The 27,193-nt window shown below is 49.5% G+C and overlaps 1 protein-coding gene across 9 annotated transcripts in view; it reads right to left on the reverse strand.

The window, feature by feature from the left end:
• GRAMD1A (GRAM domain containing 1A) overlaps window positions 1-27,193 on the reverse strand; it is a 1,703,145-nt gene that overhangs the window by 459,387 nt on the left and 1,216,565 nt on the right. Inside the window, exon 1 of one of the 9 annotated variants that reach the window (XM_069604942.1) lies at window positions 24,547-24,781. The exons of the other annotated variants lie outside the window; for them this stretch is intronic. Within the exon in view, the coding sequence (XP_069461043.1) occupies window positions 24,547-24,554 (8 nt within the window). The 5' untranslated portion in view covers window positions 24,555-24,781. Of the gene's footprint in view, window positions 1-24,546; window positions 24,782-27,193 lie in introns of those variants that run through there. 9 annotated transcript variants of the gene reach the window in all.

Raw genomic sequence — 27,193 nt, forward strand, 5'->3', positions numbered from 1 at the left:
TCAATTTTGGCAGCTCTAGGCCTCGGTAATCCAGGCTATTATACAAGTCTATGCATACTCGTCCTTGGCACTTAAGGGTTTAAGAAAGCGTTTCCCTGCCCTGCCAGACCAGCTGTTCTCCTATTATTGTAACTCGGCCTACTGTTCTTCTGCTTCTGTCCAATAGAGGTGGGCCTTTAGCACCCGTCTGTGGTTCAAATGTGCTCCCACTGTGGTACGTCTGAAACCTAAGTACTTCCTGACGCTACGTGGGGCTGAGTACTGATCTCGTTACCAACTTGGACACGCGACACAGTCAAATGCAGTGCCAAAGACACCTTTGATGAACTATTAAGCCATGGGCGCAGTATAAATGCTGGAAAACATAACAAATACACCGCTGGGGGAGGCAGATGGGCAAAATAAAAAGAAAAACATCTGCTGGGCCTGCATTTCAGCTTATCTAGCAGACACGTGTGTCAGCATACGTTGAGGCATGTCGCACCATAGCACGAGTCATAGGAATAGTGGCGGCACAGCTGAGGTGGGCAATTAAATACCAAAATATGTTTCCTGTAGAAATATACAAAGTTACATTGACTCCAAAATCAGTGTTGCTGGTCTTCAAAAAAATGATATTTATTTTGATTTTATGAAATCATTCCATAAGGTGAAATAGTCCAATACTAAAAATGCCATTCTATGCCCCATATTTGCCAAAACGTGTTTCGAACTTAAACATTATTTTTCAAGGCTGTTTTAGGCATTATCAAGAAATGCACCAACAATTCATGACACCCTCCCAAAATCAAGAATTTGAACAATGGTCTGTCAGAATTTGATAATGTTTCCACCAGTCGCATAAAGCATTACGACATTGGTGATATGATTCACCCCACATTTCCAAATACCAAATAATATCAAAGTCAATCATTTCAATTTTTATGCATTTACGTTTAAATTTCACAATTTTCACCATGAGTGAATTGTGTGCAATTAAATATGTACATCGGAGAAAAAAGAAAAAATGGTAGAAAAATGAATATATTTGTACAATCTAAGGCACTCCAGTTCATTGTTACGGTCACATGTGAATTGGTTAGTCATGAGGCAACATGTGCCCCCCAGGACCAAAGTGCGCCTATGTGTCTTTCCAATCAACCAGGTCTCACCTTCTCAAACTGAAGAAGAATTTATTAAAAATTCTATTGATTTGCTAAAGCTATTGCACTGTGCATAGAGTGGTGGGTACAAGAGTCCAAAGCTGGTGATCTTTGCCCGATGGTTCTTGTATTGTGTGTTTTCCCTCTAAGACCTCACAATTTGCTGCAAATTGATTCAAACGTCTTTTGAATCTTGCCATGGGCATCATGGGAATACTTTCACCACCCTATTGTGACAAAGACCCAACAAAATGATCAAATTTAGTGAGATGTCTTTTCCGGATCTCCCCCTGCGACAGGGCAAACGCGCATGCGATTTCTGCGGGACTTCAGCAGGCCGTGGTAGCATCTACTTCATCTTCCTTCACATGCTCATGGGAAACCTACTCTCGCTCCCCACCTTTAAACCCGCAATGTTAAGTGCTGCACACGTCCAAAAACTCAGAAGTATCTCGAAGAAATGTACAAGTTTATAATGGCTTCCCTAGCGTTTTAAGCCCACCAAAAAACATCTCAGGAGGCTCCGCAATGTTTTCCCCTACACACAGGAAATGATATGGATGCCATCTCTGTCCCATTGACCGCTGCCATGCTCATAGTATAGATACACTATTAGTGGGTACCACTCAAACACATGTGCCACCCTACCATATCCATCTACAGTTCCATTCATTGTCCAGGAAGAGATAGTTGCATGCACCCTCATCTTCCCAGTTATTACGCGGCCCAAGTGTCATCCCAGTGCCCGACTCTCCGGCCTTCAAATTAAAGGGTGCCCTGCAGAGGGTTCACACTGTGTCTGCCTTTGCTGGGCAAGATATTCCAGCATGATCGGTGACTCTGGGTAGTTTGCAGTGCAAATCTGCAGCATGCGCGGAGCAAATGTGATAGTCGTCTTCCAAACAGAAGGCCATCTTATTATTATTATTATTTTCATGGTATTTATTGAGCACGGGCCGAGCTTCGAGAAGCATCATTTAGAATCAGAGTGCTGTGGTCCTCTGCGGCACAGCCGCCGCTGGATTGAATAAGGCTCCCAACATTGCCCGATTGGCATGCCAGCTTGTCATTAGAGAGGTTGTGCAGTACATAGAAATGTTGGCCTCTGTACCAACATTTGCAATTTAAGTTCGGTGTTCAACATTTAGGAGCAAAACATTCACTAGGCCATATTTTGTAGAAATTACAGGAGTAGCAACGAATGCAGCCGAATGGTGTAAACATTGTTACTCGGAGCACCCCAAACCACAGATACTGGGAGACCACACGCCCAACACCCAACATGGGATTTGAGGACTACCAAAGGTGTACATACATACAATTTATCGGGTAGTACCTACATTGAGTGGAAACCACACAGTCAGCCAGCCTGACTGTGTGGTTTCCACTCTGTTTTTTCTACATTTCGACCTTTTGGATCCTGGTGTCCCTGGATCATATTCTCTGGTCTGCTCCTTGGAATACATGCTTATCTATTTGGAACACTCATTTTATTGAAGATTGACTTGAATTAAGTCAATTTGTGGTGCCCACCTTTCCTCTCCATCATTAGCACATACATTGAGTCTCTCCAGGATCTTCAGCGGCTCGGCATGGGGCTGCACAACTAGGCCAAGGACACAGTGCCCCTTAAAAGATTAGAGGAGGCGGCGGTAGGTGATAATGAAGGGCAAGCCTTTAGATCTATCTGCCATGAGCATTGGATGTGCATGAAAAAGTGGCTGAACTTAAATCTGGACGCAAGAGAGATTTTGGTAGATGGCTCAAAACACTGACCGCTAACGTCTGTCAGACTGATAATCACCTGGAAATAGGATCCATGTACATTGGTGAGGCAAAATCAAACATGCGGTCTTCACCATGACACTTTGATGTCCAGTTATTTATGCATAGACACATTGATGAACAGAACATGGCAGTACTTTTGACTTGTTGGTGCATGCGACTTCTACTACTCCATGATCAATTCTCCCTCATTGCCAGGACCATATTCGGGGCTACGGTCATCCCCATCATCGTAACCCTCGAAAGGATGATTGGTCAATTACAGGAAGTGTAGAAATCTATGCAAGAGCAGTCATAGATTTGATGACCACAGCACTTCAAAACTGCACCAACTTTGTCACAACCCCAGCTCCTTGCCTGTCACAGGATATAGAGATCCACAATTTCTAAAGAATTTCTCAGATCTTTGACCCAGCATTATAAGTCATAACAAGATTGAACTGCCTTAGAACAGACCGTCGGCACATCTTTTCTTGCGTCTTTCTAATGTTATCATTCATACATGGTTCTAAAAGGGTGGTTTGGTTCTACAAGGCAAAGCGTATGTAACCCTTCACATCATTCTTGGTCTGGAAAAGACAGAAGTGTTTCATCTGTGATAAAATGAAAATAGGAATTCACCTATTCTGACTTGTTAAAAAAAAAGTTTTAAAATGGTGTAAAATTCATGTGGTATGAATCTGGGTCTGTGGCCCCTAGCCCACAGTGTGCGTTCCAACTAAAAAATAAATCAACTCACCCATTTTCTATGCTTATAAATTCCCCCAATCATTTCATCCATGTTGTGTCTCATGTCGGGTTATTATTATTGTTCATTTTTATAGGTCTTAAAATGGAGGGCAATGGTACCTTCTGTCAGCTGGGGCGCAGTTGTGTTCCTGAGGTAATTTGACCTCAGTGTTGACTGGAGCTCCTCTGGCAGTGAGACAGGAATGGAAGTGCCCCCCGGCTAGTAAGGTGTGTAGCTGCAGTGAGCTGGAGGGGAGAAGGGAGAGATGAGGGTGAAGGATTGCCAGGAGTAGGGAGCAAACGTTTTGGCCGTGCCCCTGACTTACCTAAGCAGGTCTCCCTGGCCTCCTGTGTTTGATGGACCTCCACGTTGGAGTGCTGCCGGCGGGGGTCTGTTTGGACGCCAGTCACGGAGCCCGTAGGCCGCTCGGGTGATGCTGCAAGTGACCGCAGTGTTCTCCAGTCAGTGAACCACAGCGATAGGCCGGGTTCCTTTCTGTTGGACTACACTGCAAGGTAGGAAGGTGAAAAGATGTGGGGAACGAGGAACTGAAGACAAGGTCAGTCTTGTGAGGGGAGTTTCTTACAGAGTGATCAGTTTCTTTGGCTCACTAAGCATTTCTGTGAGCCACACTTATCAGTAAAATGATTGCGCACGCATTTACTATTGGACTGCACTTTCCCCAGAGAGAGGTTTAATATTGCTATAATTGTAGTGCTCATATTTTATTACACTTTGCCTCCCTGGTTGGTACGTGTTGTTTCTAGGTTACGGTCTGGTAGGGTTGTGTCGGGTAGTCAGCACAGTGGAATCTGTTGTGTGATAATTCACCTTTTTCTTGTTCTTAGTGGGAGCTGCACTTACCTGGTGAGCTTCACCCTGACGCCCATTGAGCACCTTATTTCGGGCTGCGCATCTTCTTTCTAGTGGTTCGATACGGGCGGTCAGGTGTGGGGTGGCGCTGATTAGTCAGCGCTCCTGTTTGGTTGTTGTAATCGGGAAGAAGAAAAAAATAAAAACTGCTGTAACGTGTGGGCTTATGACCTCCGTGGTGCGGTGGTAACGCTGTTATGAGGGGAGCTATCTAGGGAATACATTAGTTATACACCTTAACCCATTGTATTTAATAGTTTCATCTTTGGCAGCTACTACACACGTGGGCAGCTGTACTTCAGAGGGCATTTGATTCTCGTTCGAGAGTATATTGTCCCGTCTCCATGTTAGTCTACTTGTTGTCTGATGTGTTTTCAGGTGGCGCCCTGATGCCTGAGGGCGACCGGCGCAATACAAATAAATAAATAAATTAGAAGGGGTACATCCCAGCCACCCACTGTAGGGTCTAGCTCTCTCATTCCTGGACGCCATTTGAAACGCTTGTTTTTTCAGGCTGGGGCCCACTGTATCTTGCTGGTTGGTAAATGTTCTGTGTCTATCGCATTTCTGTATCTAGTTTGTCCTGTGCGTGGTGTTGAGTCTACGTGGAAGACTGCAGCTGCCGGGAGTTCGGGGGGGGGGAGCAGGACAGAGTAAATCATAGTTCTTTATCTGTGTTGAAGCTGCTGGTGGGGGGGGGTGAATTACAGATACATGTTCCTACATGAGCAGTGCCTTCACCTAATGCCTTGTTCCACACGGCTGTAGCGTTAGCTGTGAATGGATTCACTGATGGCAAGCCTGCGAGGCTGTAGGCTTGTTCCTCACAACTGAGACTCAACCCAGGAAGAAAGACAAGGTAAGCGGTCAACCAATAAGCGCATGTGGCACTGTATGGAATGGGTAGTGTATACATATATATCACTGACCTTTTTGAAGGAACTTTTTGAGCAAATTGATCCTCCTTTGATTAAGCCACCGAAAGATGGGTTGGCCGCTAAAGGGGAAGCGGCTGGCTCATAATAAGTGGATTTGGCTTGGTAGTTGCATCCAAAAGTAGGCTGACAGAGATCTGTTTAATTCTGATTTGACCTGATGTACATGTATTTTGGTTTTACATTTTTGTTGCTTTTGCATGCTGTTGTAAAGCTTTAAGTTTAAGTCTTTTTAACCAATTGCTTGTTAAAAAATAAAAATAAAAAACAAAAACAAAATTGATATATATTATTATTATTATTTTTTACATATATAAATAGAGTAATGTATTCATCAGTCACACAAGCACCTGGAACCAGGGTCATGTACCATTGTATGAACAGTTATATGTGCAATTTCAGCGTGACAAGAGCAAGGTGTATTAAACATTTCTCTACCTGTGCCCCGACATTTAACGAAATGCTGCTGTATTTATTCTGGGAATGTTGATAATATAAATGTTGCCCTGCCTCAGGGTGACAGGTTCTTTGAGTGTCTGGCGTTATTCATCAGGTATAGACTCTCTAACCATCCTTCCCCTTACATTGTCTACATTGTCCCTCCCCGTACACTGTCTACATTGTCTCGGGAGGAGAGCTCAGGGGCAACGTGCTTGCCTTGGAAGCAAGACACCACGGAGCAACACAGGTTCGGTCCCACGTCCGTACTTAGAAACCTCTGGGTATTAAGCGCATTATAAATAACCTATCATATCATTACTGGGCTCACGGGGACAGAGGGTCCTAGGAGCTGGCCTTTACACCTGCTCCCAGTGGGGCACCTAACTTAAACTTAATGCTCAGGCGTGTGGAGTACATCATATTATCCCCGGATTTCCCATTACATGTGCATGTGCGCGGGATTCCACTTTCCTGTTCAGTCGCGCATTACTACACTATTAAAGGGCACTACACCTCACATGTAGATAACACAGCAGAACATTGCATAATAAAGAGGTCGAAAACGCTTGAGTGACAGATTTGATGCCCAGCTGGTGCTCTACTGAAAGGGATGTAACCCATCAAAACCCCTTTCCGAAGGAATGGGTGAAGCGATGAAAAGCACCCCCACAGATATGATTGGGGTTCAACCTCCGTGGGCAGCTCAGCATTTCCTACACCCCAGAGGCGCATTGTGTCAGAGGGACTGATTAAGGGTGCGTCACCCTCCTGGGCACGCCGATGAAATGATTTCCAGTTCTTTCATAAATGATCCCCAGACTCAAGCATGAAGCTCAGAGCTCCCTTGGAACCCGCCTATCCCATCAAGAAAAATCCTTTACCTCCGGCCTCATTACACTGTGCTATTCCCTGGAGAGACAAGAAACCAAATCTGAGATGGCGGGTCTGTAAATCAGGGCCCACGCACCCCTTTTCATTGAAATCATTGCTGCAGATCAACTTGGTGAAGGTGTGAAACCGCAGCAGGTTCTTATCACTGGAATGCTATTGCACTGCAGACCTTCCCTCAGGTTCTCCTTTCTAGTTGGCATCTTGTCCAATACTGGGAGAAGTCAAGCGTGCCATGTGAGGCTGAAGTCCATTTACTGACTCAGTAACTTATCAACTGGAAATCACAATAAGGATGTGTTTTGTTCCAAGGCGAGCTTTGCAAGCGTTGGTAGAACCCTGCTGGTGTCAGCAACAGCTCCTAGGGAGCCAGCGTGTGGTCGTCTGGAAAGAGGACGAGCGAGGGGATGAGAGCGGGACAGTGAGTCTGTCCGTCTTTCTTGTGTGTCCTTGACATCCAGTGGCACAAGGAAATGCTCATCAGATCTGCAACCTAAAACCCCATTTTGAAGCCAAGTGTCGCCAATGGGACAGCTGATCTGGAACTGAAAGTTGGTGAACCACAGACCAGACACTCAGTGCATGGTGGCAGCAATAGCATTACACAATGGCCATCAATATAAGCCCCTGCCTTTCGAACTCAGAAACCTCTGCCCCCTTTCTCCATGATTTGAATCGCTTGCTGATTGATATATTTGGCAATCAACAGAGATCCAGATACTAACAGTGCTGTGAATACAATGCGGCCATCTTGGGCAGGTGCAAGGCTTGCATTAGATGCATACCTCACTGTATCCACACTTCGTTGCATAGATTTAGATCAAACTGTTGATACATCGATTACGTATTATTTTCATGTAGTTTTGCATTTTACTCATAAATCTATTTCAGAAACCCTGGCAATCTCACTAGAATAGGATGGAGGTCTGAGTAGAGAACAGGTCAGTGGTGAAGACATGGCGCAAGTTTCTTCACACAATATCAATGAGCGCCGCATCCCCCATGCTGGGCATGTGCAGGTGCCATCTTTGTGCTGGTATGGCAGGCACATCTGCTGTTCTTAGCCTGGTGCCAGCCACCCTTTAGTGAGGGCTTGTCAATGTTTATCAGAATCACGTACACTGGTAGAGCCTTCCAGCGACTGCAACATCTTTGGGGAGAGATGAGCACTTGTTTTATAGTGGCTATGAAAACCACGGCATGACCACCTCGGACAGGTCCGGATGGATCATTGCGATAGATGGGTCCAGGGGAATCCACAATCGGAGCAAGAGCTGTAATGAGGCAGTAGGTGTGCAGGAAATGGACGGGATATCCAGCGGTCTGACCTACGCCCATAGCCTATCTCTGCAACGTGAGCTTAGGGTTTGGGTATTTCTTTTCAAAATAATTAATTCAGTTCAATGTATCCCCAATGTTGAAATACTGTGTTGAACAACAAGTGGGCAGAATCCAAGCAGTCAATCACACGCTGTCTCTCTGCGGATTAGATAGTTGTTCATCTCAGGTGACTGGGAAAAGACCCTGATGATGGGGCCGTGTGAGAAGATATTTACAAATGTGATGAGAATGAAAACTTGCGGACAGGTCCCCGTTGCAGGATCAGAGCAAGTCAAATGAGACAATGGTCCAAAAACAGCAGTCAAACCTACCTTCCGTCTATGCTGGGGATCAGAGGACCGCCTTTCATCTCAGAGAGGAAGAATGAGATCCAAATGTCATGTTTCCATACTTTGTCCAAGGCAGATACAACTGGGGCTAAGAGGGGCCTACATTTCATCCTTCACCCGAGAGGGATAGCATCAGCTTTTCATTCTGCATGTGTAGTGAGGAAAGCCCATATGGGTTGCTAGGTACATGTGCCATCATCTTTTACGTTGAGATGTGTGACAGATATCAAATTTCACCATCTGATCTTTCTCGGGTGGAAAAATGTGCGGCCAACCTCCTGGTTTTCATACTTGTAAGCTATATATTGCCCGTTTTTTATCCAAAATGGATAACATGGAAACCAAACGTATGCTTTCCGCCAGGAGGCTAGCTCAGGGGCAACATGCTCGCCTTGGAAGCAAGACGACACAGAGCAACCCAGGTTCGATCCCCGGGTCCACGCTTAGAAACCACCGGGTATTAAGTGCGTTATAAATAACCTATCATATCATATCATATACCCAATTACAGAAGGGTGGTGATCATGATTTCCACCCAATCATATTTTCTGCTCATTACAGAAGAGCTAAGTGATCAGCCATTGCTCAGCTCGGCCCACCAGGCCAGACTGCATTTGCATGAGGGTAAAACCGCATGCAAATGTAGCCCGCCTCCCCTCTCTGATGGGGTTGTATGGCAATTTGCAGGGCATGGCCTTCCTGGATAACCGAATGCCAGCAAAGGGACCAAGAGGCTACCTGCACGGGCGACCACACTGCTCCCATTCATCCTGTCGTTTAATTTTCACTTTGCATTCTGTCAGCACGCAAAGCAGAAAGGATGCACCGATCAGTAAAAGGGCTCATTGTGCCGCTTGCCCAGGCGGTTATGGACGACTCTGTGTGATCCATCCCTGCCTAGCTTTACCGCCTAAGCCAACTAAAATATGGCTGCGCAAGCAAGCAGCGCTTCTTCTGCAATAAAGGCCCCACAGTGTGTCCTTGTCCCTGGGACACCAGAAGGGAACCAGCTCGAAGTGGTAAGGTTTAGGTGCCCTAAGTATGAACCAGTCTGTGGGCCTAATTCATGGAAAGTTTAGCGCAGTGCACAGTCACTTTGCACCGCCAACAAACACGTTGAACCCGGCCTAATTCACCGGGCCAAATTCATGGAATGTCTACAGCAGTGGACAGTGACTTTGCACTGCCAACATGGGCCTAATTCACAGAGCTGTGCAAAGTGCATTTTTGCGCAACAAAGTCACCTTGCGCTGCAAAAGTACTCTTTGCAACGCGCTAAATAGGCCTAAATTTAAAAAATAAACACCAAGTTACACAGAGTTAGGCCCTGATTGAAGGAATTATTTGCGTGCAAAACGGAGATTTCTGTGCCATTCTGCCCACAATCAGGGATTTGCGGGCAGAATGGCAAGCAAATCCCTGTTTTACATGCAAATAATTCCATGAATCAGGGAGTTAGTGTTTTTTTGTGTGAATTATGCCCATTTAGCGCGGTGCAAAGTGTACTTTTGCAGTGCAAAGTGACTTTGTTCCACAAAAATAAATGTAACACTGCTCTGTGAATCAGGCCGGGTTCAACGTCTTTGTTGGCAGTGCAAAGTCGCTGGGCATTGCACTAAACGATCTATGAATTTGGCCCTTTGTGTGATTCATTTAAATGCAGCACTTTTTATGGAATATTGTACTTGGCCCAGCCAATCAGGAATGAGAACTACGGCACCACTATCTAGAAATGGTTTGGAATTATTTGTTCCTGCCTGGCTGCCTGGGCAAAGTAGAAGGCTCGTCCTGCTGGCTTGCCTCCTCCCGGCCAGCATTCACTTTCCTCTGCTGCCTGCTCACTGTGCCTGCCCCAACATTGTGCAGCTGCAGCCTCAAAGGTCCTCCGCTCACAACCTGTGGTCTCTCTTAAGCAGCGCACGCTTCTGAGGCCCACGTCTCCTCATTCTGCACGGCCAACCTCACTAGGAGCAGGCTAATTTAGAAACCCTGAGCTGTGGGACGGCCACTGCCTCGCTCTTTTGCTTCACAAGTTTAAGCACCTTAGGCCACAAGCAATTCCAAACAAGGGAGCCAACTTTTGAATTTCCCGAGTGGGTGCCGGTGGCCAGATTTTTGGGGAATTGTAAGTATAGGGTCATTTTGACCAGATTGCTTTTCCCAGGGCGTGCCCAGGCCCCGGGGAACCCCCGTACTCAGTGCCCCTAATTCCAAACATCTACCCTTACTTCACTCCGGTCCCTTAAGTCAAGCTTCTGAGCACATAATGGATGCCATTACCTCTGGCCATGGGGTCTAATTCTTAAATGTGTGTATACAGTTCGGCAGTGTAGTTGGGACCAAGGAATGGGGGAATTTGTGGGAAGCTCTTTCCTTCCAAGTGGATAGTCAGGACTCGCCACTTCAAAAACACTAACACTACATTACGGTTCAGTAGACTATCTGTGTTGGGCCGCATCCTGCTATTCAGGTTTGAGGGCCTCTTATGGAAAAGTGGGATTTCTAAAAGGGCCAGTCTGCATATAGACTCTCTCTAGGCCTCTCCCAGGAGAAAGTGAAGAAGGTATGGTTCAGTGAAAAGATAAACGGTGAGGGAATTAGGGATTGAGGACAGAAGGAAGAAAGAAGAGGTCAGAGTCAAGAAAAAGAGGTAGGGGTGTGTACTGAAGAGCAAGAGGAAGTGCAAAGAAAGCATGATGAATAAAGAAAGGAAGGTGTGATGAGAGGAAGGATGGGTGGCACAAGCACAAAGGAAATAAGGTGAAGGGAGAGGAGGAGGGTGTGTAGACAAAGATGGAGGGAGGTGGGAAGAGGAAAGAGGGAGCCAAAGAGAGAAAGGGTTGGGTAGATGAAAGCGGGAGAAGAGGAAGGGAAAGAGAGAAAGACAAAAGCAAAGGAGAAAAGTGGGAAAGAGCGAGAAAGAGAAAGAAAGAAAGAAAGAAAGAAAGAAAGAAAGAAAGAAAGAAAGAAAGAAAGAAAGAAAGAAAGAAAGAAAGAAAGAAAGAAAATAGGGAGGAAAACTAATAACTAATAAATAGGAAGAAAACGGAAATAAAAGCAAGAAACAGGAATAAGGTAGCAACTGGTAAACTAAGGGGAGAAAGTCAGAACAGATTACAATCTCGCGTGCAAATCCTCGTATTTATGTTATCTGTTTACACTAACGGCTATTACCCTGTCCTGTAGTTGAAGTCCTGCCTTATCAGAGTGTTAAGAGCAGAGGAAACAAGGCATTAGTGAGCTGCTTATCAGTGTGTTGTAAATCACGCAAGTGCTACAAAGCAAATCAATGGCAAATCCCGCCTTCTAACATAACGGTGTGAAGGGCCGGGAGGGACAGGGCCGGTATTGGCCAATTCCCCGCTGACCGGAAGCCACCTGCACTCTGCTACACTCGGAAAGGACCCCCTCCCCCCGGGCCTGGGTCCTAAGCCTGTCCCGGCGCTCAGTGTCGCTGCAACGTCACCAGGTGGGAATCCGGCGGGAGTTGGGAGTGCGCCGGCGACCGTGGAATGGCGAGGGAGCGCGGGGCAGGGCAGGGCAGGGCCGGGCTGGTGTTGGGCTGCTTTTGCTAACATACACCCAGGCCATTTGACAGATAAGGTACAACTTCGGATGTCGTGGGCAGATGCCGGACATTTTACGTCAGAGCACATCGTGTATAATTCTATCCAAGGCGGTCCAGCACAAGACGTCATAGGCGGAGAACTCCCCCATGGGCCTCTTATCTTCCTAATGCGACTTTCTGTTGCCCTGGTTTTGTCACCATGTTTCCTCATCTTTACAGAAGGTGAACTATGGAACGGCAGGTTAAGCTCGTGTATAGGTCTAGATGTGTTTGTTAGTTACTAGTTTGGAATACTATGCCATGTATTATGCACTATGAATGTATTTTTAACCTCTAATAAAACATAATCGGCCTCAGTACGAGTTTGCAGGTACAGTAACAACAGAACCGGTAAGCTTGCCAGTACTGTTGTTACCATACTGGCAAACTACGAGTTCTGCTCGCGGGTGCCTTTGCAGCCACCAGGTCTGACCTGGTAGCCGTAACAGCACCCGCGAGCAGAACACGAGACCGGTAGTTGTACAGTGACAGTATATGCCAGCAGCCTATGCCAGCAATGTACAGCGTAGGTCTGCAGATTATAGGGCCTCATCATGAGTTGGGCTTTAGCCCTTAAATCTGGCGGTAACGGTATGACAGCCGTATTTAAAGGCTGGCCCTATATCACGAGTTGGGCTCTAAACGGGCTTTTTTACCTCCAGCTTGTATCTGGAGGTGAAAATACCATTTAGTGCCCTGTTTTCAGTGGTATTACCGCCAGCTGTATTAGCCCGCTGTATTAGCACCGAAAATGCTCCATTGGATCCAATGGACCCAATGGGGAATGGGGATTTACCGTTAACGCCCAACCTGTGATCCAGTGGTAATACCGCCGCACCGAACTGGGTGCTAAGGTTTATTACAGTCGGGCGGTATTACAGCCGGAATACAGCCCAACTCGTGATGAGGCCCTATGTCATCACAGAACCCTCACGCTTGTTTTGGCTGCTGACATGTTGCTGGAACATGACAGCAAATGGGTGAAATCATTGGTATATCAGGGGACCTTGAAGTTAAGATGGGTTAGCTGGCTGCTTCCTTGAAAATAAAGGGTGGTACTTATGCTGGCGCTGCTTATGTCTACGGCCAGCTGGGACACTATGACAACACTATACCCTTGTTATGTTATGTTACTTGGTATTTATATAGCGCCTTATGTATCATTGGTATGATCTCAAAGCACTGGTAGGTTGAACGCCCTCGGGTAACCGCAGTTCAAGTCAGTAGAGACAGAGAGAGTCGTATGGTGCCTTGTAATCATTAAGTTACGCAAGCCGGCTATGTCAGGACAGCACAGAATTTAAATATTGGTTGCAGCCTGTGCTTGCACTGCATACAGACAGTGACATGATAGTGTTTCTTGATAACAGTGTCAACTGTTTTTCAGTGAGGTATTTTAGCAGACGCAGTCCGGAAATAAGGGTGCTGGTAGCAACGTACCAGCACCGGACCGCCGGACTACGAGAATTCCTGCAGGGGCCGATGCTCCGTACCTGCCGGGAGCACCAGCTCTTGTAGGCATGGTTTTCATGGATGCACCGGCGCCTTTAGCAACGGTGCCAGTGCTTCCATGTCCCCATTCCGGCGGGAATGGTGACTTACAGTTCCCGCCACCTGGCATCCCGGGCCGCCAAAGCTATCAGACGGTGGGAATGGTGTTAGTGATAGCACCGGCGGGTTACCGCCAACCTCGTAATAAGGCCCAATGTCAGCACAGTATATAAACAATTATCATGCAATGGGGTTATGGTGCTGGCATTGCATGTGTCGCTGTCCAGTTAAAGCATCGAATGAAAAAGGATCGAATGCAAAAGGATCGACACAGTAGGGTCGTAAACAAAAGGATCGATTTTTTTAAAAATTATATATTTGTTTTGTGGTTTTCGTATAGGTAAAAACATGTTTTTTACCAAAACAACAGGGGTTGGGGGGGACCGCCCCTAACCCCCCCCCCAAAAAAAATGTTAAAAAATACAAAATAAAATGTCGATCCTTTTGTTTTCGGTACTTTTGTGTCGATCCTTTGACTATTCGACCCTTTTCCTTCGATCCTTTAACCTATAACCGCATGTGTCCACACATTACTCGTCAGTATGACAACCCACTGTGCTGTTCGCTATAAAGTTATGTCGTCACAGCATTAAAGCAATGGGTGGAGCCTATGCTTGCAAAGCATAGATCCACAACTTGCTGGCATAGAATGATGCCGTGTAGTGCAGGTCAGTAAGGCATGTTAGTAAACTCTGCTGGCACGTCACTTGCCAGCAGGCTTGCCCCAGCCGAACCATGTCAAGGGTCAGCAGCTAGGAAAGGATTAAGCAGTCACTTGGAGTCCAAGCCTCTCAGAGCTGAATAGAAGGATCAATAAGAAAGTGAATGGAAACGGCCGAGCACCACTGTCCTGTTGGGGTACAAGGAACAGGTAATCTGTGCTAAGTGGCGGGGTGCGCAGACACTGCAGACCAATGCCAGGTACCACGGGGTGCTTGTCAACAATGAGAACATCCTGCAGCATAGATAGCCAGGCGAGCATAATGTCTATGCCAATAATGTAACTAGGGAGTCTGGCTTGTCTGGGTACCTCCCTGCTAAGGAGACCGGTAGTTACACGGTAGACACGTCTGCACATGCATGTTACAAATGGCCCACACACGTAGCAACCTCAATCCGCAACACATTGAGGTTCATGCATTGTCCGGCACATCATGGCGATTTTGTCAAGCAAGTATAAGCTGCTGTTGGGTGGATCAGCGAGCAAGGGGGAGTGGAGCGGGACTGGAAGGGACAGGGCTGTCATGCTGAGCGGCAAGTTGGTTTTAGGGCCGAAAAGTCTTCTTTCACGAACCTTCTGGCTATGACCGACGACGGACACTGGCTTTCCTATAAACAGAGACTACCTCCCACTTAAAGCTGACCTCTCTATATTCTTATGGCTTCGTCCTGGTCCCCCATAACAACACAGTTTAAGTTCCCCCTAGCAGGTGCTACGCCCCTCATGACCACACAGTGCTTTTTACCCCTCGTGGGTGTCACTCCTGCATATCCTGACATTTTAAGCTTTCCGTGGTGTGTATCAATCCCCAATGACAACACAGTTTAAGTTCTCCCACACAGGTGTTAATCCCCCATGGACATAGTTATTTTCCTCCCTGGTGGGTGTCCCTCCCCCACAACCACACATTTCATCTTCTTCCTCTTGGGGGTCATCCCCTCATGATCCCAGAGTTAATGTTCTCCCTGGTGTGTGCCAACTCGCAATGACCACACAGTTAAAGTTCTCCCGTGCAGGTGTCACTCTCCCAATGCCACAGAGTTATTTGTCTCCCTAATGGATGTCACTCTCCCAAAACCGCACAGTTCATGTTCTTCCTCTTAGGGGTCATCCCCTCATGATCCTAGAGTTCATGTTCTCCCTGGTGTGTGCCAACTCGCAATGACCACACAGTTTAAGTTCTCACGTGCAGGTGTCACTCTCCCATGACAACAGAGTTATTTGTCTCCCTAATGGATGTCACTCCCCCATAGCCGCACAGTTCATGTTCTTCCTCTTAGGGGTCATCCCCTCATGATCCTAGAGTTCATGTTCTCCCTGGTGTGTGCCAACCCTCAATGGCAACATAGTTTATGTTCTCCCTTGTGGGTGTAACCCCCACAACCACAGAGTTAATATTTTCCCCTGTGGGTGTCACTTCCCCATGACCACACAGATCATGTTGGCCCTCCTTGGTGTCACTCCCTTGAATATATCACTTCCCCATGACCATACAGATCATGTTCTCCCTCTTAGTTGTCACCCCATCATGATCCTAGAGTTCATGTTCTCCTTGGTGTGTGTCAGTCCCCAATGACCACATAGTTCATGTTCCCCCTGGTGGCTGTTACTACCCCACCACCACACAGTACATATTCTCTATATGGGGTCCCTTTGGCCCACGACCACAGTGTTAATGATCTCCTGCGTGGGTATCACTCCCTCATTATCCCATGACGGTACAATTCCTTTTCTCCCTCGCAGGTGTCACTTCCCCATGACCACACAGGTTCTTGTTCTCTCGGGTGGGTGTCACTCCCCCATTATCCATGGTTAATCTTGTTCTGCCTCGTGGGTCTAACTCCCCCGCGACCACACAGTTCTTGTTCTCCCTCGTGGGTGTCACTTCCCCACGACTGCACATTTCTTGTTCTGCCTCGTGGGTGTCACTTCCCCCAGTTCTTGTTCTCCCTCGTGGGTGTCCCTTCCCCACAACCACACAGTTCCTGTTCTCCCTCGTGGGTGTCACTTTCCCACGACTGCACATTTCTTGTTCTGTCTCGCGGGTGTCACTTCCACCAGTTCTTGTTGTCTCTCGTGGGTGTCACTTCCCCACGACCACACAGTTCTTGTTCTGCCTTGCAGGTGTCTCTTCAACCACAACCACACAGTTCTTTGTCTCCCTTATGGTTGTCACTTCCCCACGACCGCACATTTCTTGTTCTGCTTCGTGGCTGTCACTTCCCCAGTTCTTGTTCTCCCTCGTGAGTGTCACTTCCCCAAGACCACACAGTTCTTGTTTTCCCTCGTGGGTGTCACTTCCCCACGACCACACAGTTCTTCTCCCTCGTGGGTGTCACTTCCCCACGACCACACAGTTCTTCTCCCTCGTGGGTGTCACTTCCCCACGACCACACAGTTCTTGTTCTCCCTCGTGGGTGACACTTCCCCACGACCACGCAGTTTTTGTTCTGCCTTGCGGGTGTCACTTCCCCACGACCACAGTTTGTGATCTCTCTCGTGGATGTCCCTTCCCCGTGACCTCACATTTCTTATTTTCCATCGCTGTATTACAGTATTCAGGGACCTGGCAGGAAGGGCAGAAAATTAATGTTTTACCTTTCAAAAACTGCGATAGAAATGTATTTTTAAAACTTTGAAAATCCTGGCCATTTGCTAAAATAAAACACTGCAAGTGGCAATATTTTTATGTCAAACCTTATTTCAATTTGACCACATGTATGAACTTCAATGTCTTCAGCAATCCATTTGATCTTTGGGTTGTCCAAGAATCATGATCTCTCTTCAGTGTGACAATCACTACGACCACAGAGTTCATATTCTCCCTTGTGGGTGTGTGTCACTTCCCCATGACCATACAGATCATTTTCTCCCTCTTAGTTGTCACCCCATCATGATCCTAGAGGTCATGTTCTCCTTGTTGTGTGTCAATCCCCAATGACCACATAGTTCATGTTCCCCCTGGTGGCTGTTACTACCCCACCACCACACAGTACATGTTCTCTATATGGGGTCCCTTTGGCCCAGGACCACAGTGTTAATGATCTCCTGTCTGGGTATCAATCCCCCATGATCGCATAGTTCATGTTCTGCCTTGCGAGTTGTACTCCCCCATGATTGTACAATTCCTTTTCTCCCTCGCAGGTGTCACTTTCCCATGACCACACAGGTTCTTATTCTCCCGTGTGGGTGTCATTCCGCTATTATCCATGGTTAATCGTGTTCTCCCTCATGGGTCTCACTCTCCCGCAACCACTCAGTTCTTGTTCCCCCTCGTGGGTGTCACTTCCCCACAACCACACAGTTCTTGGTCTGCCTCGCGGGTGTCACTTCCCCATGAAAACACAGTTCTTGTTCTCCTGCGTGGGTGTCACTTCCCCATTATACCATGGTTAATCGTGTCTCCCTCATGGATCTCACTTCCCCACGACCACAGTACTTGTTCTCCCTCGCAGCTGTCACTTCCCCATGACCGCACAGGCCTTGTTCTCCTTCGAAATGTATTTTCAGAACTTTGAAAATCCTGTCCATTTGCTAAAATCAAATACTGCCGGTGGCAATATTTTTATTTCAAGCCTTATTTCAATTTGACCACGTATATGATTTTCAACGTCTTCAGCAATTCATTTGATCTTTGGGTTGTCCAAGAATCATGATCTCTCTTCAGTGTGACAATCACTACATTGGCTGCTCGGAAGACAGAGGATTTCTTTTACGATCATCTGCTTGGCTTTTAAAGGTCTTTATGATACCTTGGAAATATGGTCAGAAGGTACAGCCCACCTTGTTTCCTGGGATCTGGAAATGCTTCCTTGCTGCAAATTCCTAAAGTGAAATGCAGAGCAAGCGGAGACCATAGTTTCCCGTTAAATGCCCTACCTTCATGGAACAACCTCCCATTATCCATTCCCGCAAAGGAATCTCTTTATTCATTTCAGAAAGCCTTAAAGACTCATTTATTTTGTTAAATCCACACTCTTTCTGTTATTTGTATCCCTCCACTGTTATAATCTTTCGTGCCTGGCTGCATCTTACAAATTATTCAAAATCAAATGTCCAGCTTTGTTTTACCCTGATAGTGGTATTAATATAGCCTTATAGATCATGGGAGGGGGGATTATTGCCGGATAATGACTCATCACCAAGTTATGGCCTGGGGCAAAGCCAAAGGCCATAAGTTCGGGGGAGGGTCCTTATCCCAAGCAGAATGACCCCTCCAAGCTACTAGAATAAAGCAGCACTAACAATACATGTTTTAATGGTGAAGTAAAACTTTTGAATTTAATAGTGAGTACAGAAAATAGACGAACTGAGTTAGATGTGGTTATATTTTATAGTATATAAATAATGAGGTTGCCTTCATATGTTAAGCATTTTAATTGCAAAGTTGGTTGAACTGGAACAGGTTTCACGTGAACACACATTATGGGTCTGATTTATGGAATTCTATGCACACTTAAAAGTGACTTTGCAGTGCCGCCGCAAACCCTGATTCGTGGAACTGTGCAAAGTGTATTTTGCAGTGCAAAGTCACTGCAAAGTTCACGTTTCACAGTTCCATGAATCAGGGTTTGTGTCGGCAGTGCAACGTCACTTTTCAGCCGTGCAAAGTCACTTTGAAGCGTGCAAAAAATTCCACGAATCGGGCCCTAGGTGTCCTGTAAAAAGTAAATAGTTTCCCTATAATACTGTGAACGCGTTTTCTCACGTTTTAGCTTTCTCTTTTGCATGCTGAAATAGCATGTTGAAGCAAAACATGGTCCACCCAGAGAGGAAATGGCCAGTTGAAACAAATCGTGCCTGGAAGTTCCATTGTTTCCCTGTCTGATACTGAAGGCAGAATGTTCAGAATGCAATCATTGCCAGCAGTTGACTGCACTCTAAACATTCTGATTGGCTGAGATCAGGTCAATAATGATCCCCTAGTGGTCATTTGTAATGGGCCAAGTCATCTAGAAATACTACATTCCGTAAATCTAGTGCCACTTGCAGTATTTTGCAAAAAAGTAACACAAAGCCATAGATCTCATGCCAAGGCCCCAAGCGTGGTTTCCTGTCACTACAATAAAAAAGCAAAGCGTCCAGTCCTCGGTGTGGCGGCTGCAGGAATGCCAGAGTTCTGGCCATCACAGTTGCCCTTCTGCTCTCCTTACTCCAGCCACGTTACTGTTCCTTGCTGACCATACATATGGCTGCAGACTTGTGGAAGCGAGTGTAGGCATGGGGCATGTCAGCGGGCGGTTTCTAGCTGTTGCATGGCACCCCTGCAAGGGGCCATGGTAGATTCCAGTGTTGTTGTGTGGTCACATGGGCAACCATGTGACCAACCTAATAAAAGGTCCGAGCCGTTTCCGGCTCGGCAGTCGAGACCAGCAAGACTCCGTGGTGTGTGTGTGTTCTGTGTGTCGGCGCCATGGCGGCGCCCCACCACGTGTGCTGGGCCCAAGGAAGGGGCCCAGCTCCAGGACGGTGCCCCTGCCGGGCAACGCCGTCCGGACGGTGCCCCTGCCGGGCAACACCGTCCCTGTGTGTTTCCCTGGCCCTGTGAGTCGGGCCAGGGGGCGACCCCGGCCTGGGTGCCCCCAGAGCCGGGGCCGCGGTAAGCCGGTTGCCAGCCGGCCATGTGTGGCACTCCGGTGTCCCGGAGCGGGTGGGATGAACCCCCACCCTTCATCCAGAGGCGTGATCGCCTCACTCCGGCGTGTGGTGTCGGGTGCTACCCGACACGAGTCTGGGGCTGCCCGGAGGACCGGAGCAGCCCCCCTAACAATGGCGACGAAGGAACGGGCCCCGTGTGCCCGGAGGACATCATGGTGTGGCGGGCCCTTCTATACCTGGGCCCGCCGAGAAGAAGTGCCGTGGCAGACCCACCTCCAACTGGGCCTGCGATGTGCACATGGGGGCGAGCTGCCTGCCCGTCCCCTGAGGGAGATGGAGGAGGTCCGCGGCATCGGCCGTGGGACGAAGGCAATCGGCCCCCACCACCATCAGGAGGGCTGAAGACGTCCCCCCCTGTCCCGTGGGGACTGGAATGCCAGCGGCATCGGCCGCATATCGAGGGAGGCCGTTTTCCCCTCCCCCCCCCCAGAGAGGGGAGTGACGGTGTCCTGCGGCGTCGGCCGCACGGGGAAGGAGGCGGGCCCAACACCAGCTGGGCCCGCAAGGAAAACATGGTGGGCGAGCGGCCCGCCCGTCCCCCGAGGGAGACGGAAGATGTTTGCGGCGTAGGCCGCGTGGGTGGCTTTACCCCTCCCCCACCACCAACGGGAAGGAAAATGGTGAGGCGGGCCCAACTCCAACTGGGCCCGCAACAAAGGAGGTGTGCGGCCCCTCCCTCAGTGTGCCTGCCGGCACTGCTGGCCGCCCGCTTTGGTGCTGCTGCCTGTCGGGCCCCGAAAGTTGAACCACTGAGGCGGGCCCAAAAAGAAAAATAACAGCTGGGCCCGCGCAAAAAAAAAAAAAAGGTGAGACGTTGCAGGCCCGAACGAATCCAACGGGGCCTGCAAATGAAAAGGAAACAAAGGAGGCGGGCCCTGCACCAGCTGGGCTCGCAAAGACAATGGAGTGCATGCCCCGAGGAGCGGGCAGAGGAGCTGCCTGCCCTGCCCCTACGGGAAGTGGAGCGGCATCCGCCGCAGTGGGGAAGTCAGCTGCCCCTCCGCTGTCCCCACTCCCATCTGAAGGGGGACGGCCCGCGAGGGTGTGTGTGCCCGCTCCGAGGAGCAGGGAAAAGAGATGTGGGGGGCCGCCGCACAGCTGAGGTGGCCCCGGTCCAGGAGAGGGGCGGGGACCGCCCAACAAGTGGGTTGCCTTTCTCTCAAGAGGGGTGGTGGCGGCTGCGGCTGCAACAACGAGATGAGCTGCCTACCCCCAACGGCGAACAAAGAGGAACACGAGGAAGGAGGGCGGAAAGCCCTAAAGGTCTGGCGCAGTAAGGAAGATGGCCAGGCTCATGGCATCGCACCGGTGTCATCTGGTCAGCTGCCCGAGATGGAAGGGGAGGCGAAGGAAGCGGGCTCTGCCATCCGGCCATGAGGTTTGCCCCCATACAAGTGGAACTTGGCCGATGTGGCCCCTGGGCCTCCCCAGGTGCGGCTTTGCCGGTGTTTTGTGTGACCGTGTTATAACTGTCCTAAATGAACTCTGGTGAGGGTGCGAGCTGGTTTCCGGCGACTCCATACGGAATATGGACATCATGAGTGACATTCCCCGGAAGACTGTGAGCCGGCAGACATGGACTTGCTTAAAATGGTCCAGTTAGTGGGCAATGTTGTGTGGTGCGCACCTGTAGGCTCCGAGTGCTTTATGTGGTGCCAGTAGCCCTCACTGGTGCCGTTTAGTGATATGAGAGCCGCTCACCCAGGTTAATAAAGGGTGTGCAAAGTAGTAGAGTGGCTCAAATAGTAGTAGTTGTGGCTAGATGGGGATTTTGGGGTTTTTGTTTTGTTGTTATGGAAAAGGAGGAGTGTTGCATGGCACCCCTGCAAGGGGCCATGGTAGATTCCAGTGTTGTTGTGTGGTCACATGGGCAACCATGTGACCAACCTAATAAAAGGTCCGAGCCGTTTCCGGCTCGGCAGTCGAGACCAGCAAGACTCCGTGGTGTGTGTGTGTTCTGTGTGTCGGCGCCATGGCGGCGCCCCACCACGTGTGCTGGGCCCAAGGAAGGGGCCCAGCTCCAGGACGGTGCCCCTGCCGGGCAACGCCGTCCGGACGGTGCCCCTGCCGGGCAACACCGTCCCTGTGTGTTTCCCTGGCCCTGTGAGTCGGGCCAGGGGGCGACCCCGGCCTGGGTGCCCCCAGAGCCGGGGCCGCGGTAAGCCGGTTGCCAGCCGGCCATGTGTGGCACTCCGGTGTCCCGGAGCGGGTGGGATGAACCCCCACCCTTCATCCAGAGGCGTGATCGCCTCACTCCGGCGTGTGGTGTCGGGTGCTACCCGACACGAGTCTGGGGCTGCCCGGAGGACCGGAGCAGCCCCCCTAACACTAGCAAGCTCTGGAGCTCAACGTGTTGCTTTCCAGGATATGTTCACAGAGTGGGAGGAGTTTAGGGAGGGCGCTTTCGTGCAGTAAATAACGGTGTTCATATGCCCAAGATTGTTTATGTGTGCTCTTGCCTAATTTAGGAAGGTTCGAGCTTCCTTCAATGTTTACTGCCAATTTGCCAAATGCTAACAATTCATTTGTTGAACAAGGTCGAGTATATACAGAACAATGATGGCACCTGTAACCCAAAGGTCCAACAGAACTGTATTTGTAGAGTTGTGAGAACGCGACAAAGGGGGGATTACAGTGGAATGTGCCATTCAGACAGTGACGCCAGGCTCCGGGCCTAGCAGTAACATCACGGTTCCCGTGTGTGCCTCGCGCGAGGGTCCAATGTGGCGATGTAAGCTGTTGCACGGGGCTCGTGTGTGTGTGTGGCCTGCTTCTGCAATAGCCTCATGGGAGGTTATTTTGAAGACTGCAATAGAGGAAATCGTTCACTGTTGGGCCATGTCATGCTGCCAAGACCCACAGGCGGCTGTCCGAAACCTATTCTGGAGAGTAAACCCCAAACGCTCACCATCTCACAGCCACATCCTGCGACTTCCACAAGGCCGTGTGGTCGAGGGACACTGTGTCCAAGAGCTGGCCGGGCACGGGGGCGTCTGACTGCATGCCTGACCGTAGGAGTTGCGCATATTGGAGAACGTGCACTGCAAGCCAATGAGGACTAAAAGGGACAGTAACACACACACGCACACCTGTGAACGCCAACGCTAGCCATGTATGTCCCCGACATCGAATGCGCCCAACACACAGATGCCCATTCAGCGAGAGCCCTCTACAAAGGCCACCATATTCCCACACGCGCGCAAGCGTCACCTTCAGTCAGTAAAACAAAAAACACAATTTCAAAAACTGCAGCTCAAAGCTTCTCTGCAGCATCATTGAGGGTTCTCATAAAGTAAATCCATACGTCCCTATTGCGAGCTTTTTGTATGTGGCCTGCTGGGTGGGGGTTGGAGAGCACTAATTGGGGTCCAGGGGGTGCAACAGTTTGGCTCTGGGGGTGCGTTGTGCATAACCGAGATACGAGGGTGGGTTAGAGTACCACTGTGGCGATTCTCTTCCTGGCCCAGTGTGGGGGGAGGAGGTGGGAGGGGGGTGTCGCGGCATCACCTGGGGTGTGAAAGGGCACTCTGTGTGCGGCGTGTCTGTGTCTGGGGTAGGCGGCTCTTTGTGTGATCATCTGTGGCGGGGGGTCAAAGAGGGTGTTGGATGAACCTAGGATGGCTGCCTGGCGTCTGCTCCTACTATTAGACATGGGAGTCTGTGTGCACTAGAGAGGGGATTCGTGCACGCTGTGCGAACCTCTGTGCAGGTGGGTGTTTGCCTGAGGGGGGGGGGCGGTGACATCACTGACAGCCACCGTCCACCGGCGGCAGACAGGCTCCATCCTTCACACGCAGAGCGCCCGGCCCCACAGGGGAGCCTCTCCCCGTCCCCGGCTGAAGGTTAAAAGGAACAACACCGAAGCGGAATTAATTAATACATCCCTGGTGCAACAAGGTGGCGTGGCCTCCTCCAATCAGACGCCACGGAGGGAGGGGGGCCGGGAGCTAACAAAGGATCGCTGTCCATGGGACAGGCGTGAACATCACTGCCGCCACCCCCCTGAAAATACAGAGCGATCGCCAGGCCCCAAAACGGCAACGTGGTCAAATCCGCGAGGAACATCTGTGCTCTGGACAACCGTCAATAACAAAGCAGCCCCGAGTGTCCCCAGCCCAGTACAAGCGCTCCTGGAAATGAAAGGACTCCATCACAGTCCCCCCGACAGACAGAAGAGCCCACTGCCCCCAGAAGCCTTCTGATGACAGTCTGGGAATCCTGCACAAAGCCCCACCCCCCCTCCCTCACGCACCCGGGTGCCCTCCCCAGCACCACACAAGAAGCGAACCTTCGGGTTCCCTGCACGTCCCGACCTTCCACATCGAGATTTACAAAAAGGCACGCGCGCAATACCACCAGCACCTCTCCCCCATCGTTATGATGTGCACATCTCACTTATTTCTTCTTAGCAATAGATGATATGTCTGCCCCCTACACCGCGCCATTCAGAGCCCCTCCGCCCCCAAACGCCCCCAACCACACTTTGCCACAGTAGCGGATCAAGCACAAAGGACACTGCTGCATGCAGAGGCGGGCGCCACTCACTCGAACATAGCATGGAGTCGGCGCTGCTTCCCCGCGAGCCTCCCTGCTCCTTCCTCCGGCAATCCGGGCTTCCTCCCGAGGCCGGCCGCTGCCGGATCTCCCCCTCTTTGCCAGCTCTCGTCTCCTCGGGCTCCCCTTCTCCAGCAGCCGGGCCGGGGATGGACCTGCGCTGCACACTAAGCAGCCCTGGCTCTCCTCCCCTGGCTGGGCAGAATCAGAAATGTGATCCCGTCAGATCAAACCCTCCCCCGGCAGCCCCCTGCGCCCTCCCTCACCCCTCCTCTTGCGGAGGAAGTCAGACACCATCAGCCAGGCTCAGCGCTGCCTCTTGATTCTCACAACTGCTTATTTTTGAAATACACACAGGCCCAGTCTGCAGTTTAAAGCGGCAGTTTCAAGTCACACAGACAACACCAAAACAGACGTGCATGGAGAGAAAAATAACAGGCAATAAGACCTGTGGTTGATCAGATACAACCCTCTCAATAACCTACGGACCCCACAGCCCCAAGCATCCCGTTATATGCCTGCATAGCACTGCAAACAACTGTCAGGCCGCCTCAAAGCACTGTGGGGAAGTAGGGTGGGCAAGCAGTGGACCCGACGTCCCTGCTAAATTTATAAGTTCCCCACAGTGTATATTCTGTCTCTGTATATTTCCCTTATCAGTGTATATGTCACTCCTTGCCTAGGTTCATATGTCCCTCATTATGTGGTATACTGTATAGTGTAGTGTCTGTGTCTTTAAGAAAGACCCGGCACAACAGAGTGACCTGAGTGACCTAACTCTGCCGCGTGTGCTTAATAAAGGGGGCATGTCACGTGCACGCCAGAGCACCCGTGGAGCCCGGACGTGTAACAGTGTCCCGTGTGAGCTCTGTGGACCGGACCAGGGGGGGCTCGCGGCACGACACAGGGGCCTAGGAGGAGCCTATTGCAGCATACAACATTGGCGACAAGGTGGTCAGATCACACAGACCCGCAGGATATGATATGATATGATTGTTTATTTATATAGCGCCTATACACAATGTGTTTCACAGCGCTTCAAGGCAAGGGAGGGAGCAAGGGAAAATACAACCACATTCTTACAGGCCATGAACAGTAAGGATGTGAAATTAACTATTGTACTCGGCCTAATGACATTTCAGATAGAGTAAGATCTAAGACATAGATAAGGAAGGGTAGGGAAAGTGGGAAGGAAATGGAAACAGACAGGCGACTACCTTACTAGGCCTGATGACATTTCTGGTAGAGCCGGAGAAAAACAAAAGGTGAGGGAGAGGGGTGCAGAAAGGGAGGGGAGGAACAAAACAAGCGACTATCATACTAGGCCTGACGACATTTCAGATAGTGCTGCAGGGGTAGTGGGGAGGAAAAAAACATTAATGGGAGGGTGGAGGAAACAGACGAGGTTGCTATCATATTAGGTCCAAGGACAATTCTGATAGAGTAAGTGCATAGAAGAAAGTAAGGGGAGGAGATAGGAAAAGGGAGAAGGGAAATGAGGAGAGAACAGAGAGTAAGCAGTCAAAAAGAGTGGAGAAGCAAGAGTGGAGAGCGAATACAATTGCAGAGGTCAGTAGTAACACATAATGTTGCAAGCCAGGATACAAGATGAAGATGGAACAGCATGATTCAGGGCCACCATGAGTACAAGATGCAAAGGAAGTCCAGCATGAGAGTTGAGAAAGAGTGACGCACCGTGAATGAATGAAGTCCATAAAGTCAAATCCAGCATTGGCCACAAGACGGTGATGGTGAAGGAAAGCACCAGGTGGGCGGCGGTGAGTGCATAGCCGATTAGTGTGTTCAGAACGTTTGTCTCACGCAGCAGGATCAGCGCCTGTGAAGTGGTCGACCACCATTTTGTAACCATGTGTTGAGGGAGGTCGCAGCTCCTACAGGAGTGCTTGTGCACCTCCCAGGCACACATTTTTGGAAACCCCACTGAAAGGGGAAGACATTTTCACACAGGATTGTGACACACGGGCTGCAGCACGTTTAAGGAGGAATATTTTTTTTTTGCATGTGGCAAGAGCAAGGGACTGTTTCTGCCATGATATGATATGATATGAAAGGTCATATATAACACGCTTAATACCCAGAGGTTTCTAAGCGCAGACCCGGGGATCGTACCTGTGGTGCTTCGTGTCATCTTGCTTCCAAGGTGAGCACGTTTCCCCTGAGCTATCCTCCCGAGATCATGCACTAGAGGAGCTTCAAGTTGTGCAACCAAACACCATAAGCACCCATCCAGAGTGTGGGTAGGCAGAGGCTGTCTGTGTCAAGATCACCACCATCAGGCCTATCAACACGGTCAATTTTTCTGGTGAGTTGTGTCCCTTGGGCAGGGTGATGAGGGTGCCTGTGAACTCACCACAGTCATGGGAGATGCACAGCAGGCGGATGGGGTGCCTGCAGTGACCCTGGGAGGATCCCTGGGAGGATCGTGTGTCCTGTATCAAAAAGGGGCATTGGTGCCCATACCACAGTTAGATGTGTCTGGGGGCCCGTCGAGTTTGGGCCCCAGGGGGAGGTCTGGGATGGATCGAATGGATATCTACTTCAATGCCACGGGAGAAAAGATGATGAAAGCAAAGTGGCAACCCTCCTGTACTCTGCTCGACCGACGGTTCACCAGATT

This window comes from Ambystoma mexicanum, chromosome 1p (genome assembly GCF_040938575.1).
Source record: "Ambystoma mexicanum isolate Mex_15411 chromosome 1p, UKY_AmexF1_1, whole genome shotgun sequence".
Lineage (NCBI taxonomy): Eukaryota > Metazoa > Chordata > Amphibia > Caudata > Ambystomatidae > Ambystoma > Ambystoma mexicanum.